This window comes from Perna viridis, chromosome 5 (assembly GCF_037379345.1).
Source record: "Perna viridis isolate PV_CMFRI_1.1 ecotype Kerala chromosome 5, ASM3737934v1, whole genome shotgun sequence".
In the NCBI taxonomy this organism is placed as follows: domain Eukaryota; kingdom Metazoa; phylum Mollusca; class Bivalvia; order Mytilida; family Mytilidae; genus Perna; species Perna viridis.
In genome coordinates this window covers 25,192,323-25,210,376 of record NC_142449.1, presented here as the reverse complement: position 1 = coordinate 25,210,376, position 18,054 = coordinate 25,192,323, and the positions used below count along the sequence as shown (strand labels likewise).

The window sequence follows — 18,054 nt, the reverse complement described above, 5'->3', positions numbered from 1 at the left end:
GTCACAATGGTATTTTTTTTTTATCATGACATCATCACTCATGATCAATTTTATACTGACAATTTTTTGTGAAACTGACAACAGATATGCACAAATTATCATTTTATGTATCGATGGATCAAGACAGTTTTCATTTTTTTTAAATCTGATAAACACATCAGGCCAGACAGATGATAGAGTGAAAGCTGTTTTTACCCTGCCTAAACCAGACATCTTCTGTGGTCCTTTTATATCAACTTGAAACATTTTAAGGAGGTAGACCTAAGGTAAGGGACATAAGTCTTGAAATCAGTGATATGTTTGTATCATAATCAATTTCACCAAAACATATCAAGCTATCGTTTGAAAAAGAATGAAATCAGTCCAAGTTACTTTGATGCTTACATGAGACTGATGTAAAATGTTGAATACAAACATTCAAATGATTTGTAAGAGTTGTGTCCCTTACTCCAGGTCTACCTCCTTAAACCTGTAAAAACCAAACACCTTCCAAAACTAAACAAATTGTTCAGTTCTAAAGGCATTCAGTTTTAACAAGTTTCACAGTAATTAAATATAGTTAATTATTCATCATGTTTCTCAGCCAAGATAAGCACAGCATTAACATTTTAATAGGTCTCAAGAATTGGATTGTGTTCCAATAAAGCTTAGTTTTTCATTTAACTCCAATGCAACAATTGCAATACAAAAATCAAAATAAACTTACTTTTCCACTCTTTGCCAACACAGGTGATAAAATGATAAACAGCCATATATAATGCATGGAATGATATAATACATATGTACATCTGAAATAAGAAGAAAACAAACATATTTCCTCACGTCGTGACCAAACAAAAAAAAAACAAAAAAACAAACAAAAAACCAAAAAAACCCACTACTCTAAAAAATGCATATTTTTTGGCTTGGGTCAATACTCAGTTATTAAGACAAATATCATCTCTATCTGATATCAATTCATCTTAAATGCTTATTTTTTAAACTTTGAAAAGATTATTACAATATCAATATCATTGTATTAGAATTGACAAAACAGTTATCATCCTCTTTCATATAGTAGGTATCAGTCTAGCAAAAATGTATAATGTATAATGTTATATTTTCTTAAAAATTAATTATTATCTTATAGTGTTATGTTTGCTGTATTTTATAAGTCATTGTTCATTTTGACAAAACATTTTTTTATAAAAGAAAAAACAGAAAAGGCACTATATTTGTATACCCTCCATGTTTTGACACACACTCAGGGATATGTAATGCAAGACTGGTACCTGTTATTCACATTGTAGTTCAATACAAAGAGTTCAATATACTTACAGTAAATAAAACAAAAAATTTCTGATTATTTTCTCCAACACAATTATTCACCCATGGACAGTGGTGATCCATCTTTTTAATACATCTTTGACAAACACTGAAAATTAGGAAAAATATTATAGAATAAAACAAAAATTTTACACACTTAAATTTAAATCATAATGCACATATCTAGTCTAGTTGTTTTTTTGTTCTGTACAAAATATGTGCATTCTTATTTGACCATAAAAAGACCAGCATGCTACCATGAGCAGTCTTATGTGGTTTTAAATGTCCCCTTATAAACTCACAAAACATAAAATTTGAAAATGATGAACAAAAAGTAGAGCTCCACTTATTGCAGACACACTATGTCAAAAACTTAAAATAGCAATCCCTCCCTTAACGTTAGCTGTATGTGTGTATGAAAAGATAAGAAAAATTTGCTACCAAATTTAAGTCTGGAAAAGTCATAATTACATTGAACTTACCTGCAATGATGAGCTCTATCTGGTTTGATACTAACACACTTGGGACACTTAAACACCACTTGACCAGCACGTAGGCCCATCCGTAGTATGTGCTCTCTAGTAGCATTCCCTTTTGGAATAGAACCCTAGGATAGGAACAAAAAAATTCTTTTTTAAGAAACAATTTTATGTGCACTACTTTCCTAGCATACTATCAGATTGATCAACTAATTATAGTTTAAATGTCTTATTGCATTTCAGGATGGGAACACCTGACCAACTGAAAATATCCTGCCTTTAACTAGCTGGACACACTGAGTCAGATCTTTCCTTTAAAGCTAACTGAAAGAAACAACAGCCCAAAAGTAGGCACCCCAGAAACATTATTCTGACTCAGAGCTTACACAGTGGTCACTCTTTTCCCTTAATACATTTGAACTGTGTGCTTGGAAGAAAAAGAATGACTTCAATTCATTTTAAAGCCTTTGGTGGGACTTTTGGCAATTTGGCATACTAAATAAGTATCTGGGTTAGGCACAAAAACTACTTGAATGCTAGGGAGACAGGCAAAAACTATATTGGCAGCAGCTTCAAATTGACTAGAAATTATTTTAACCAATTAATTCTGAGATGGTGATTTGAGTGCATGATGGGTCCAATGTTAACATGAAGTTGCACATACTGTTGTGCTAGGTACACCCACACTAGTACAGAAAGTTGAAATCGAACAGCACCCAAAAATCACTTACAAGGTATGTCCCCTCTATATAAAGCAACAAATCACATTTGCAACCAATCCATCAAATGGGAGCCGAGAAATAAATCCATCCATTGGGAACCAAGATAATTGAGAGGAAATTCGGAAGGACAAACAGAAAAAAAGACGGACAGACAAGGTGATTCCAATATATATGTACCACCCACTTCTACCCACTTCTTAAGTGGGAATACAACTAGCCAAGTGGACTAGTGTCACTGTGTGTCAAAAAAGTTAATTTTGAAACTTATTCACAATCAATGTTCTTTTTACAATGTACAATGTACCAACAAAATTCAGAATATTAAATGCAAATTACTTTAACCTACATGTACATTCATTTGCAAAATGCCTATTTTTGAATCCACATTATTGAAATGCTCCTGACTTGTAGAAGGTAGTCAGAAATTTAAAATTGATTTTTTTCCCAATCAAAGGGAATGTAGTGACACATAATCTATTTATTATTACAGCAGAATAGCACTATAGATCGAAACTTACTGGATCTGACCACATGGTCCTCATATGTGAGCTAATAGCCATGGTGGCAAAAAACTGGAATATTATTCCATTAATGAGACTCCATGTCTGGTAGGGATTGTGGTATAACATGACATACAAAACAACGTATTCAGCATACAGTATCAACAGCCATGTAAACACACAGCAGATAATTCCACAGATGTCTTTTACACACCACAAATAATGACAAGTCATAAAAAAGGACAGGCCAGTCTTTTTGAAAAAGGGTCTGCAGTCAATGGTTGTGACTCCATCTTCAACGGGCCCTTTGTGACGGGACCTAAGAGTTTTTACAACAGGACCATCTGGAAAGTCCCTGCAAGATAATAGATGAATTTCAGATTAATACACATGACAAAATATAATTCAACACTAATTAAGCAGTTATTTTTCACTACCAGATTAAATCAGACATCGATTTTTCTTTTTCATTTCATAAAGTACAATGACCTACTGTGAAGGTACTTTTATTCATGGGTACCCATTCTCATGGTTTTGGGGAAAAATATCATTTCGTGGATTCTTGAATTCATGGGTTTGAATCTTTATCAAACAAACGTATGGGAAATTTCCTTTTCACTGGGGACCAAATTTTCTGGTTTACCAAACCCACAAAAATCCTGAAAAATGGTACCCCACAAACAATAATACTTTCATAGTATCAAAACTTAACCTTGGCCTAAAGGTATCAGTCTTGTATTAAATATTCCTGAGCGGGTGTACATCAAAACATGGAGGCTAAAAAATATACTGCACTTTCTTTTTGCCTTTTCAGGTTTTTGTTTCTTGGCAAATGATTATCATTTTTCATCAAAAGTACAGGGTTAATATCAAGCTATGACACAAAAAACTTGTTTTTGAGGAAAAACAGTATTTTATGAAAAATAATGCTTCAGAAAAGAGGTCTATTTTATGAACTCAAAAAAAAAAGTTTACACCTTTTTTTCTAAAATGGACCTAAAAATTATTTTTGACATTTCCTTAATGGAAAAAAACGGTCAAAAGTTAGATTGAAACTCCTTGTCTATTTTTTTTTTAAAATCATGAAAATTTAAGGCATACTATAGAAGCCTATGGGCAAAAGAATACAAGACTGAGACCTTTAATGTACATGAATTTGTCAAATTCAAAAGCATTGAATCTACAAATGTACAGTACCTGATCTATCAGTGCAACTATAATTGGGATCAGTCAACAATCAAATGGATCAGTTTGTGATCAGTCACTGAACTAACAATCCGTTAAATATTTGATTGCTTCCATAAAACAACTGACTGGCTAATATATTTTAAGGATTGGTTTGTTTCAGTTTTCCATTTTTACATACATATACATGTATATTTTCTAAATTTGATAAATGTAGACATTAATTTGATTACTTTCTTTACAAATTACAAATAAATTACAAATAATTATTCATTCAAACACTTTTATAATAAATACAATACAATGACCCAATACACAAATCCAAACATATATTTGCATCTTTTAAAAATAAAATATAAAATGAAAATTATATATTTTTAATTCAAAGTAAATTTAATATTGCATTTTATAGGATTGAGTGTTTTTTCATGTGCCACAATACCGGGCATGTTTTTATCATGAAACAAGGCAGTTTTTTTTTTTTAATCAGTAAAAAATCAGTTTTGACCTATCAAAGTGGTTTCATGTAAATGTTATATAGCAAAAACAATAAACATTTTGCAAATTTTTTAAGGTAAATAAAATAATAGTCATTTTTCCTGCTACAATACAGAAAAAAATAGGGCAGAGAGGCAGGAAAATAATTTTATTTGTTATACTTACTTTTTTTTTTTTTTTTTATTTGTCTACATACCCTCTACAGTTACCATTTGTGCAGTCAAGGGATGCCTTTCCAATAATCTAAAGACTGGTTTTTAATGTTCACATTGAGATTTCAGTAGAAAGTATCTTATCCATTTTAATCTGAACATAACCACTTTCGTCTTTAAAATGATTTAAATATAATAAGTTGGGAAGGTGTTCACAATGTAGTTATATACAAATGTACATGTAGCAGTAGTAATACAAATGTATATGAATATGTTCATGTTTTTCAATTTTCAATTGTTTTCTGAAAGTATTTAAACTTCAGAATTTCAATTATTTTTGAAGGAAACCATCACAAAAAAGGTGTCATACATTAATACAGTAAAACCAATCATTTATCCAGATACAGTGTACAGTATGTCGCCATATTGTCAATTCAGATGTTGTCCTGCATTAACACCCCCATGGAGATCATCAAAAATTGGCATGTATGCTGGTAGCAGGAAAGAATACTAATATTTTTTGGGGTGATATTATAGTTTTAGTATGAACAAATTTGTCACGCAAAATATCGTACATAAAAAAGATGAAATGTGAGAGATCTCCTGCTTACCCACTCACTAAGATTAACAGGTACACATACATGTATGTGTAAGTATTTCCTAATAGAGAAAAAAATTGTTCTTCAGACTGATACACTAATTGTCTCAATTTCATATTTTATTTTGACAATAATCTCATGAAGCCACAGGGATAGGGATTATGTCTGGACTTGTAAATTTTCAATTTGGATTGCCAAAGATGACTTTCACATTCACTTCCATACTGGAAAAGTTCTTCAATTACATGACATGTAATGACATGATGTATATTGAGGTCAACTGGGGTCAGCAGGTGTAAGATGTTATTGCAATGGCCACTGGGAGCCAAGGGAACAGAAATATGAACCGATTACTGTCAGGAATTTTTAAATGATACACACATTATAGAAGATCTGAAGCATTTCTGATATTTTAATGTTTGGAGATGCATTTCCACATAACTACTACTGTTCATGTAGCCTAGGAATCCAATATCCTTTCTTTGTCTAGTTTAAAACCGTAAACCAGTTTCCACCAGATTCGGTGAATATGAAAGTCGTCTATTGTTAGGTCTTCCAGTTACATTTTGTAGAATCCAGGTCATTTTGCCACAAAACCTGTTCACCTACAGAGCCGTTTAACCTGTTTGCCTTGGGTGGTTTCACCTATACACTATTTTGCCTTCATCTACATTTCCATTTTCATTTGCAATTCATCAATTTCAATTGGAATGATGTTTTTGTTTTAACAGATACATTCAATACAGAAAGTGAAAAAATAAGCAGGTAAATAATCATAATACGGTAAGTCAATATTATAATTACCTACATTTTTGTACATATATCAAATTATACTAAACAGACCTCCATCACATAAGTTGAACTTCCAGTACAGTACCTGAACCAATCCATCCAACTAAAATTGTGATCGGTCTGTGTGTGTTTATTTTATTATTATTTTTTCCCTTTATTATATATTTTATACTAATGATTGTCACCCCCATACACAGCTATCTTCAATGTTAAACAAATTTCATATTAAAGCCAAACAACTCACAGTTGGTGAAACAATTCTAGACAAAATGACCCTGAGGCATACAGGAATGTAGCCAAATTGACTCAGTACCAATTTTGTACCCGAGTCTTCACAAGAGGTTGTGGTCTTGAGAAGGTTCAAATCCCACTGGAGAACATTTTGTAAAATGTATCGTGTTCTACTGTTACAATACCAATGGACTAATGTGAATGATGGTAAAATTACCGGTGAAAAATTCTAACAACAGGAAAACTTTGAAAGATTTTGAGACAAAAACATGAACATGTTTAAACGAAATTTTCGGGATTTCTTTCTGTTCTTAAAAGTTTAGATACTCCTTACAGATCGTTTTCATCCATCCTCGATTGATTTTAGTAATGTCAACTTGTTTAGAATCACCAAGCACAGGGCGGTGACATTTTCTCACAATTGGTGACGTAATTCACATTCTTCACACTTCCGGTTTCAACTTGACCATGCTGAAAACTTTCCTTTGGAGAATTATATTAATTAATAGGTAGAATGGTGGATGCTTTGCTTAGTGATGCCGAAAAAGTCTTTATCATACATGGTGTTCAGGTGAATTTTCTAGTGCAATTGCCATTGCCTGACGGTCTTCCAATTTATCATCCTACACAAGACCTGTGTTGTATTGTATACTGCTCTTTAGCTTTTATATTTATAACATTTGTACCTGAGCCATGATAAATTGCTTTGAATTATGATTTAATAGTTATACAGAAAGTATTTTTTAGGCTTTTCATACACAGGACAGAATTACAGTACACTAAGAAGCCCCTGGGTCCCAAACCTCCAAAAACTCATTGGGGACACCTGAAAATCCAACAGGGGAGTCCAAGGAAATATTCAATTGCCAAAATCTACCCCAGTAATATGAGTCAATTTGTTCTGCTTAATTCCAAGCTGTTGACACATTTTTACAGTGATTCAGACGATTAGGATGTGGTATAAACAATTGACAAACATAACCTGAAACGATAATAAGAGATCATAAAATAGATATTTATCTTGATTAATACTTTATGACTTCCCATATTTAGTAATAATTAATTGAAGTCCATTTGGTGACCAGATACACATGAGAGAAATTTTTTGCATACAATGTGTTCATTTAAATTTCTGAAAATAGACAACTAATGTGTGAGGTTCGTGTTGGGATTGTTATATCACCAGTCAGTATCAATTAAAATTCAAAATTGTAATTTAAATAAAGACTGTCTCAGAGTTAACTAGAAGCATTTTGGTGGCTTTGGTGACTTAACCAGGTCACCGTCTTGTCCATGTGATCTTGTCTTCGTTTGGACAATGTATTATTACTGACAATGTCCTGATTAAGGGCTTCTTAGCAATTATCAAGAAGGTTTGCGACCTGTATTTCTGGAAAAGCTGTTCAATTATTAAAATTATCAGAAACAAAAAGGGTAACCAGACTGTTTTTTCAAGTCTGCCACTTGAGTACAACAATCAATACATTCAAGTTGTTTTATTTATAATTATTATACAATGTAGTAATTATCAATTTAAAAGTGCAGAATTCAAAATTCAAAAGATTGCTCTATTACTTGATAAAATATGAACTAATATTCCTACATAATATCTCCCTCTCCTTGAACGTAGCAGAAATGAAAAATAATACATTAATTTATGATAAACAAGTACAAAAATAAAATAAAAAAAATTTTAATTGCATGCATGACTGAACTTACATCCTAACTGGAGTGCTCCGAATTAACGGAGGATATATACCTGAGAAACAGAAACAGAATATACATCATATCTTTCAATGAAATCCCTGTTTAACCTCATTGAATTTTACAACTATTACAATATACAAACGGTCAGTGTTGGCTTGATGGAATCTGGATGTTAAACACCGACTATGTTGGTGTAACACTGAGTTTCACTCAGGTCAGACTTAAGTGTTCTTCTGATTGAAGTGTTTATACTCTCAAATAGCATCTTTACTTGGCTACATTTGTATGTTGCTACTAGTCCAAGATTGCTCTGACATGTAATGACTGATTTGCCAGACAAGCTGAGGCAGTTTGATGTCGGAGCTTGTCCTATACCAAAAACATGAGATAATGAACACCAATTCTGGTGCGCAGTTCTGGACTAATTTTTATTATTTTGTTCAAGCTCTTGAAAAATTTAAACTTGGTATGTTATAAAAGTTAGTACTATTAACAATATTATGTAACAAGAATAGGTATAGTGTACATTTGTATATGTCAAAAAGACAACAATCCCAATGTGATGAAAATGTCAGACCAAGGCAAACCATTAGTCTTCAATGAATAACTAGAAAACCTTTATACCACAGGATAGACTGCAGCTGGCCCAAAAACATCATTATATGCAGGTACAGCAAAAGAGTTGCCCATATATAATTGTACTCAAGTATCATAAAAATAAACTAAAGGTGAAAACGAAAAGGAACATACAGAGGCCAGAAATTCCTGACTTGGGACCATTGCAATTATGTGTTTGGGTTAGAGTACTTTGGCTAAAAACACCTAAAAATCAGTTCAAAAAGTCTGAGTCCCTTGTTACAATGGGAAAAAAAATTGGTGCTATGAGAATGGAAATTAAAAAAAAAATTAACAAATATTGTGAATTTTTTTAAGTGTGCATTTCATATATATGTACATGTTGAGTGAGAAACAAGTCAATAGTGTTGTCAGTCGTGCATGCAACAACAAATGATTGTCTCTCTTTGAAAATACCAAATTATGCTTTTTAAGCCTAATCCTGTGTTTTTAATATGGGAAAAGCTCTGACATCCATTGGCCCCAGCTTGTCTGGCAAATCAGCTGTTGGATGTCTGAGCTATCCCTGACTATATTGTTACATTTATCTCAACCAAGTTGTGTGTCTGCGTTTGAAGTTCAAATAACCACTCAGATCAAATCAAGTAAGCTGTATTAACAGTATTCACAAGTTAAGTAACAGTACAACATAAGTGCTTAATAACCAACATTTAAGTGAAACAAGTGTCATTTCGAAAAAACAACACTATTGACAGAACAATTTTATGCCATTCATGTTTCAGCCCATCTACGTATTTAGGACTTTGCTAATGCTCCATCCCTTCAAAGAATTCAAAAAGGCACTTACTTGTAACAATAACTGAAAAAAATAAATACATGTAACTACTACATGTACTAAAACAGGTATGTCAAGCTTTCAAGATGCCATTGCGTGAAATTCTATAAAAGGTTGAAAGATCAAAGAGAAAAAAAAACATAAGATCAAAGCAAAATGCTGCCAAATCAGCTTCAAAATGCATGAGTCTCTTGTAGAATGGGTAAGAATTGGCACTATTGCTGAAACAGGAGTGTGATAATTAATAATTAAACAATGCACTTTTTGGTTAATAATGATGCATTGTACTTGCGCAGATAGAAATTTTTCACTGATACACATTTACTGTTAGATTTCTAAGCTCAACTGTACAATTAAAATTACCTTTTAGTGACAATTTTGTGCAATATAACTTCCTTTTGTCATCTCCAATCAATACAAAAAAGTCTTTTTGTTCTCCATGCACTCCTTACTTTTAATTGTTATTATAGAATTCGTTGTGTTTAAATATTTGTTCAATTTTTATTAAATATTTTATTCTAGCATGCCATTTAGGTCTGCACTGGTTTTTGTACACTTAATAACAGGATTTTATGATTTCTGTCAACTATAGTGAACTTTTGAAAACTGGACCCAGTGGGTGTGAAACATACTTGTCTTCAGTTTTCGGATTTTTCAGTTGTATACTGTTGTAATACTAAAAAAATATTGGCAATATCTCAATGAAAACGTTAGGTTAAATGAGCTGTTAAGTGGCTGATAAACAGAATTATGTCAGTTTGAACATTTTGACTGAATATCACATCTCACCCCGTCTGGTTCACTGTGATATTTTCTGTCTGGACTTCAAAACGGACTTAGTTTGCAGCATGTATAAAGAATATATTGTACATGATATTTATTTGAACCACTATAAATACATTAAGTGCTTTATACAACGAAAAAAGGAAAGACAGGCATTTGCCTTATTGTAGCTGTTAATTATTTTTTAACTCCACTATAATATTTCTAGTGTACATGGACAGATAAAAAACTGCAATCAACTTTTTAAGCAAATTTCTCAATACTTAAAACATCAATTTGCATAGATATTGAGAAGAAAAACTTACTTTTCATTTCAGGACAATTGTAGAGAAGATGGCAGGGGCTGTGAGGATTACAGGCACTTGACTTTAGAGACTGGTGTTGTTTCTAACACCAGTGGATCATCTAGAGTGAGATTGGTGGGCTATTTTTGAATAATTTTAGTTAATTCAAATTGTAAAATTAATCTCTTTGTAGTTTAGAAAAAGACAAAACTATCAATACTAAAAATAACTTTGATGTATCAGTGTCCCAACTAGTCTGAAATATAGGGATGCAGTTTGGAGTTAAGTTATGGTTTTAATTCTCCTGGTATTGAAATGCTTATAGAACAAATAGTAGCAAATAACAGTAGCAAACCTGATCACAAAAATGATCATGTAAAAAAATGATCATGATCACAATAGACTGTTTTGACAATTTTTTTTATCATGTTCATGATCAAAAGCAGATCATAAACATGATCAGAATAAAAAAATGCACCCATAGTGATTATTCTAACAAAAATATGTTGACTGTGATTTACACATACATTTGTACATGTATAGTTTAGTACAATTATATGCTCTTGTGTAAGTGTTTGTGAGAATCAGGCAGAATGGGAAAAATCAGAAACATGCTTGTCAAAACCCCACTGATCAGACAATGAAATATCACTCAAGGTTACTTTTTTGTATTTGAAAAGACCATTACGAAATGTATTAGATCTCAGCATCACTGGAATTATGATTATGTTATGGTTTTGTCGTTTTAACAAGAAAGCTGGTTATTTATTGCAATTACAGAAAAATCCACATAACAAAACTTCATAATTGTTTCCTAATTTACTATATTAGTTAAAAAAAAAAGCATAACAATGACTTCCATTTCTTTTAGTGTGTAACATATGGGCCATGTTTGCTCTTTATGTCTCCATTTCTCTGTGGAAAGAGGATTTTCAATGTCCACTGTTATGTTTAACTTGAAGTGACCTTAAGTTTGTGCTACACAGTGTAAAAAATTCTAAACTTTTCAGTTGTTGTAATGACCACCATTTTATCTGTTAAACATTGGAGAAGTTTGTAAAAAGTTTCAATAAAATGCTAGAATACTGTGTTTTTTAAATTTTCTGACAAGGTTATTTTTTCATGCATTGTTCATTAAATTTGCTTTTCAGTGACATTGTATCTAATATTGCACAAAAAGATTTGGAAAATGTGGTCTTCAATGCTTTATCTTTCATTTTCGAAGTTGTTTTATTTTTGACTTATATTACTCATTGCCTTATTCTTAGAGAGGTGACTGGGTACTTACTTAAGTAGCACTTCAGCTTAGAATCATGCAAAATGTGATTCATGGGTGAAAAGCCTACATATTTTTTTAATGATATTTTGTTTGAATTGCCATAGTAAACAGAAAATTGCATTCAGTTTTTCATATAACCCGTGTTCTTAGGAGATAAAATTAATATAGAATGCATTGTAGATTTCGAAATTAAGGGAGATAACTCTGTAAATGACTCTCAAATACAATAGAATCTGTTGGATTTTCAATGTAGATTATCTTCTAAGAGCAGGCACATTTGATGAATAATTACACATTTCATAATAAAGACCCATAAAACAACTTAATTACAAAAATAAAAATATCTAGCCTTTTTTTTTTGGGGTGTATCACATTTTACAGATTTTGCATGATTCTTACAAAGACTGCTACATAAATGGTTGAGCCATGCTTTGCTTTTGTTGATTTTTATTTTCAATTTGTAGGCAAATACAGATATTTTAGTTGGTATAAAGGCAGAGTTAGGAACTCCTGATCAGCAGAACAATGGAAGATTGGAATTTTTTGTTGATTGGTAATTCTTTTTGTTGAAACCTTCAAAATCATAGGAACAACAAAAACGAAAACACACATAAAATATACCAATATGGTATAATTAGTATTGTGGTGCATTTTGTTTTAAAAAAATCAATTTCAAATACATGTAGTGAAGATTTTTTTTTTTTTTAATGTGTGATATTGATTTTTTTAATTCAAAACTTTCTCATTGAATACAAATGAGATCATGCAACAATATCACAAAAGAAAACAGAATCAGCACTGGGTAAATAACAATATATTAAAGTAATATGTATACATAACTATTTCAGCTTGAACATTAGAGTTTTAAACAAGAAAAAATGCAATTTTTCTAAAATTTCTTTCAGAAATTATTCATTGCTTGACCTAAACTTCTTCAGACAATATGAAACATTATACACCACAGTGGAACTCATCTATTGGATAGTATATTGGAATCACCTGTTTATCTATCATTCCATTTGTCCTTTAATCTGTCTGTTCGTTCATCATTTGTATGCCCATCTACTTTTTTTGCAATTATCTTGGCTCCCAATGAAGATGTATGTATATGTCCATTTGGTTTTGCCATCTGATCATGTCAGTGTACAAGGTTTGTGATAATTTAAAACTTTTATACCTAGTTCAGCCAATGCTACACCCGAGTTTGAAGGACGAGGAGGTGAAGAATTAGCATCAGAGATCACCAACATGTTAATCCGTGTCTATAACTCTCCTGGGTGTTTAGATTTACAGAACTTATGTATCATTCCTAAACAGCAGTGCTGGGTACTGTATATAGATATTTTGGTAAGTGCTGAAAGTATTCATTTAGAAATTTTTCAAAAAAAAAAAATTTTTGTAAGTATTGTTATGGTTTGTTTCAGGAAAGTATAGTAAACATTTTGGTAGAAGTTTTGGAAAAGAAATTAACACAGTTCAAATCAGAATATTTTTTGTCTGAGAGATTTAATTTCTGTATAAGCGTTTTTTTGTTGTTGTTTTTTTGTTTGTTAATATACTCCTATCATTTTTTTTTCGAATGAATATAGGAATCACCTTTAGTGTCTGTCAGTCACTTTAACTGTCCAAATCTCTTGTAAGCACAACTCTTCCTTAACCACTTAAGAAATTTTGGTCAAATTTTACAAGCAAGTTGGGCATCATATGTACATTTAAATGTTTATGAAGGAATAAAATTATGATTGAAGGAGGTAATTTTTACATGCAAAAAAACCTCTTAAGCGCAACTCCTTCTGAACACTTCAAGGGACTTTGTTGAAATTATATAGGAAGTATGGGGATCACTTGTAGATGTTTAAGAAGGGTTTTTATTACTGTTAGAGGGCTTCCAATGGAAGTAATCCAAGGGTATTTACATTTAATTTTACTCCATTTGAAGCAGGAGGTATTCTCTTTATGAGTTAAATTTGTATATAAAATGTTTTATGCCTCTGTAAATGACATATACTGTGAAAGTATTATTGTTTGTGGGGTACCAATTTTCATGGTTTTCGTGGCTTTGGTAAACCACAAAATTTGGTTCCCAACAAAAAGGAAATTTTCCATTTGGTTGCATAACAGAGTTGTCAAATCCACAAATTCTAGAACTGATAATTTTTCCCTAAACCACAAAAATTAGTACCCACAAATAAAAGTGCTTTTATAGTACATTGTACCTGTATATACAAATTAGGTTTACATTTTGTTTTATTTGTTCTGATCTGTTTGTAGTTACTTGAGTGTGGAGGAAATTTGTTTGATGCTGCCTCTGTTGCTGTTAAAGCAGCTTTGTTTGATCTGAAGTAGGTTCATCATTATCAATAATACATTTAATTATTTATTATATCTTACTTCTTTTTGAAAAGAGAAATTTGTTATTGTCCTCTCCTGTCTTTATGTCTATGGCACTTCATGAAAGTGTGATTTTTTTTTTATGTCATATCAGAATGTAACCTCACACTATTAATCAGAACCATAGCTATAAATGTGTCAAAAAGAAAGACACTAATGATTTTTAATGATAAATCAAATGTATAGTTGCATTTCCTACAGCAAAAGGGGATGGCATGTGTTTTTGAGTAGAAAATTTATGTTAAATGTTAATAGTTTGATAATAATACATATAACGAATGTTTGTTCTGTTTCCTTTTTGTTAAAGTATAAGATTAATATTTCATAAACGCTTCAAAATTACATAAAAATACACCCCAATTGCATTTTACCAGTAGTTTATTTATGCCAATATATATTATAAGTAATGTAAAGAGCAAACTGACATTAAATTAAAATATCTTGAACATGTTTAAGCACTTAAAAATACTTTCTTAAATACCAGCAGTATTTGAACTGGAACGAAATGTGTCTCCTGATTATCTGATTAGAGTTATTTCTCTTGTATTCAGAATTCCTAGAGTCACTGTCACTCAGGATGAAGGCCATGTAGATTTAGAAATCTCTGATGATCCATATGATGTTCAGACAGTAGATGTAAAATCAGCACCATGTATTGTCACCCTCAGTAAGGTACAGTCATTATTTTGTGAATGCTACAAGCAAGATGTCTACTTCGTACAGACTGCAGATGTTATACAATATTTTGATACCTGTGAAATATTGACTACAGGGTTAAAATATCTAATGTGATCTTATGATTATTTAACTCCTCCTGTATGATATTTTAGCATCCATTGGTATTTTATCCCAATACAGCAAGTTGAATAGAAAAGGGGGCTAATTTATCTTAAATGGTGAATCTGTTGCTTTTGATAATTGACAGAAATGATTTTAGTATAGTTTGTATGCTCAAAGGTTGTTTTTTCATCTTTAATTCCCCCATTTATTTGATAATTTAGACACACGACACTGTATAAGTTCTACATATCATTTTCCCTCCAAGTAAGAAAATAGTAGTGAAATAGCAACAAAATCAGTCAAAAATTTGGACAATAAGCTTTTTAAGCCTAATAAAAGATATGTGTACTTTAATTTCTAGCTCTTTATTTCAATTCTGTTTCAGATAGGACATTGTCATGTAGTTGATGCCAGTCAGAGAGAAGAGGCTTGTTGTTTGGCTAGGTAATTTTAAAATGGATTTTTCAGAGGGAAAAATCAAATTAATTTGGTGATGTACAGCAATAGGGGGGTCACTGCCGAATCTTGGCCATGCTCTAACTTAATATGTCTGCAATAATTTCTTTTTTTCAAAAAAAAAAGAAAGAAAAAAAAAGCGGGTGACAATTTCTTTTTCAATAAAAAAAGGTAGGTCTTAGGTCTTTGTGGAAAATCTGGTTTGCTGTCAATTTGACAATAATGATTTTAAGCCATCTTGAGTTATAAAATACTGTGGTTCTAAAGCAGATTTTGATTTCAGAAATTTTGTAAAGGTACAATAAAGTTTTAAGAATAAGTTCTTTCTAAACTAATAAGTGCCTGTTGTATTAGGAAATAAGGAAACAATTGGGACTGTGTTGTTATAATATATTTAAAAATTTTTGTTATACTAACATTTTTTTACAATAATGTCTTCTGAATTTGTGTGTCCATTAAAGTAGTAGCTGGACATAATAGCATTCTGAAGGTATCAACTGTTTAAATTGTGTCCCTAAAGAGTTTTTTTATGTAGCCTTGCTTGGAATTTATTTTAAATGGTTGTGGAAGCAAACTGTAATTATATCTATGTATTAACTAATTTATGGCAATAAACAATTATGGTTTGTATATTATGACAGCTCTATTATGTAGGCTACAATGATTTTCATGCAATGATTATAATTTAAGCGTACTGTGTTTTATTAAAATTTTTTACTACAAATATTTCTTTCCACAATTTTAAGGTCAGTATTCATTGGAGGTTGTGCCCCCAACATTGTGGGAACATTAGGTCAAAAAGTTGCCATTGAATTAAATTTAAAAAATAGACCTGATCTAATTTTACTGTTATTCTTTTAGATTGATCCTTGGAGTAACTGGAAATGGAACTGTGACCGGGATGAAGAAAGAGGGTTCTGGAAGTCTGGATCCATCTAGTATTGATGATATGTTAGATGTAAGAGTCTTTATACATAAAATGTGTTTTTTCCTTTTCTGAAAGAGTCATTATTTACATGATTTAGGAAGGAATAACCATGTCATTCTATCCATCCATCCATCTATTGTCCATCTGTGTACCATGAAAGGGCTTTTAAATTGTTGAATGGACTTTAATGAAACATGTTGATGTGCATGAAGAACGATAAAGAAAGGTGACTACAGTCTGACAGGTGCTAAATGCAAGGGGAGATAATCCAACATGTGGGTTTATATGTTTAGTAGAAGTAAAGTTTATTTATTTATGAGTCCTCTAAGTGTTCTATTTGTGGTTTTGCATTAATCTTATTTTGAAAATTTAGAACTTTTAGGATTTTTCAGCAACAAATATTTTTGGTGTTTTTTTTTACTTTATTCTCCACAATAGCATTAAACCAAAACTTCCAATGTGCATTCAGAGATGCAGAAATATTATATTGTAGTGCTAACAATGAACTTTGACCTTGTTCACAGTGAAAGTAAGAGGTTATTAATAATAGGATAATTAATTGGAAAGAGTGAATAACCAAAATATTCTCATGAGTGCCAAAGAACGCCTAGATTTAATGAGTGTGCGGAACTTAAAAGTTAAATCCTCAAGTGTTCTTGGCTACATATTGCAGTACTATATGAAAGGTGATAACTTCCTGAATTGCTTTTTTTTTCTTTGGAAACATATACCATAAAAAAAACAACTCTCACTATAAACATTTTTGACAATTCTATGAATTAAAATTTCCATTTCCAAAAATTATATTAGTTCGCTGTTATTTTCATATAACTTTAAATGTCTTGATATTATCATGATTAAATGACTCTTACCCCCCATTGAAATATAATTGTCTAATGTTATTCTCACAGCTTCTTTTTATATGTATGTTCACCACCATGTTGTATTTGCAGACCGGTAAAAGAGTTGGTATATCACTTAACAAATCTTTACTTGATGCACTTGAGGTAGAGAGTAGGCAGGGAAAAAAGAAAGGTGCAACTGGTTTCCTACGGTAATAGTTAGCATTGGAACAAGGTGAAGATCATTTAAAAGGAACTCACCCATTGAGTTGAGGAAAGAATTTTTTTAGGAGTGGAGTTTTAAAGAAATATGGAATGGATGTGAAAAGGCAAAACCCCAGAGAAACTGTTGTAGTCCATATATATTTTCAAATATGGAAGCAAACCAGTAAAATATAATGAATTGAATAAACTGTACAAACAATTCATGAATTGCAGAAATATTTTGTCTTTTTTTTTTACAGGTGGCAAACCTAGAAACCATAATTTTTGAAAAAAAACGCAGTTTTACGCTTTCATTCTCAGAAACTATATGTTCATCTCACATTGTAATCAATATTAACATTGTTGACAAATTTTGCAATTAATACCTGTACAAATATACTTGACGAAAATTATGTACAATGTATATACATAATTATGTCAGTCTGTTGTGCCTGTAATATTTCATTATACATACATGTATAATCAAATATGATTAAACTTTAAAAATGAAATGTTTGTATTTGCA

The 18,054-nt window shown here is 31.3% G+C and overlaps 2 protein-coding genes across 2 annotated transcripts in view; one reads left to right on the top strand and one right to left on the bottom strand.

The window, feature by feature from the left end:
- Positions 1-6,895, bottom strand: part of LOC148616813 (palmitoyltransferase ZDHHC3-like) — a 23,795-nt gene extending 16,900 nt beyond the window's left edge. The window contains exons 1-5 of the mRNA XM_088583898.1: positions 6,798-6,895; positions 3,025-3,361; positions 1,788-1,912; positions 1,318-1,414; positions 707-788 (exon numbers count right to left, since the gene is read on the bottom strand). Coding sequence (XP_088440024.1) covers positions 707-788; positions 1,318-1,414; positions 1,788-1,912; positions 3,025-3,361; positions 6,798-6,814 — 658 coding nt within the window. The 5' untranslated portion in view covers positions 6,815-6,895. The remainder of the gene's footprint in view (positions 1-706; positions 789-1,317; positions 1,415-1,787; positions 1,913-3,024; positions 3,362-6,797) is intronic.
- LOC148616812 (exosome complex component RRP42-like) lies at positions 6,889-18,054 on the top strand. Its single transcript, XM_088583899.1, has 9 exons — positions 6,889-7,034; positions 10,682-10,783; positions 12,392-12,480; positions 13,109-13,274; positions 14,199-14,269; positions 14,870-14,990; positions 15,484-15,542; positions 16,416-16,512; positions 17,436-18,054. The coding sequence occupies exons 1-9, from the start codon at positions 6,978-6,980 to the stop codon at positions 17,538-17,540; spliced, it is 867 nt and encodes a 288-aa protein (XP_088440025.1). The 5' UTR covers positions 6,889-6,977; the 3' UTR covers positions 17,541-18,054.

Excerpts from the sequence above, each read along its gene's own strand:
- LOC148616812 (XM_088583899.1), top strand. The coding sequence starts at position 6,978 with ATGGTGGATGCTTTGCTTAGTGATGCCGAAAAAGTCTTTATCATACAT. Across the intron at positions 14,270-14,869 it reads GCAGCTTTGTTTGATCTGAA|AATTCCTAGAGTCACTGTCA; the intron begins GTAGGTTCATCA and ends TCTTGTATTCAG. Across the intron at positions 16,513-17,435 it reads GTATTGATGATATGTTAGAT|ACCGGTAAAAGAGTTGGTAT; the intron begins GTAAGAGTCTTT and ends TTGTATTTGCAG.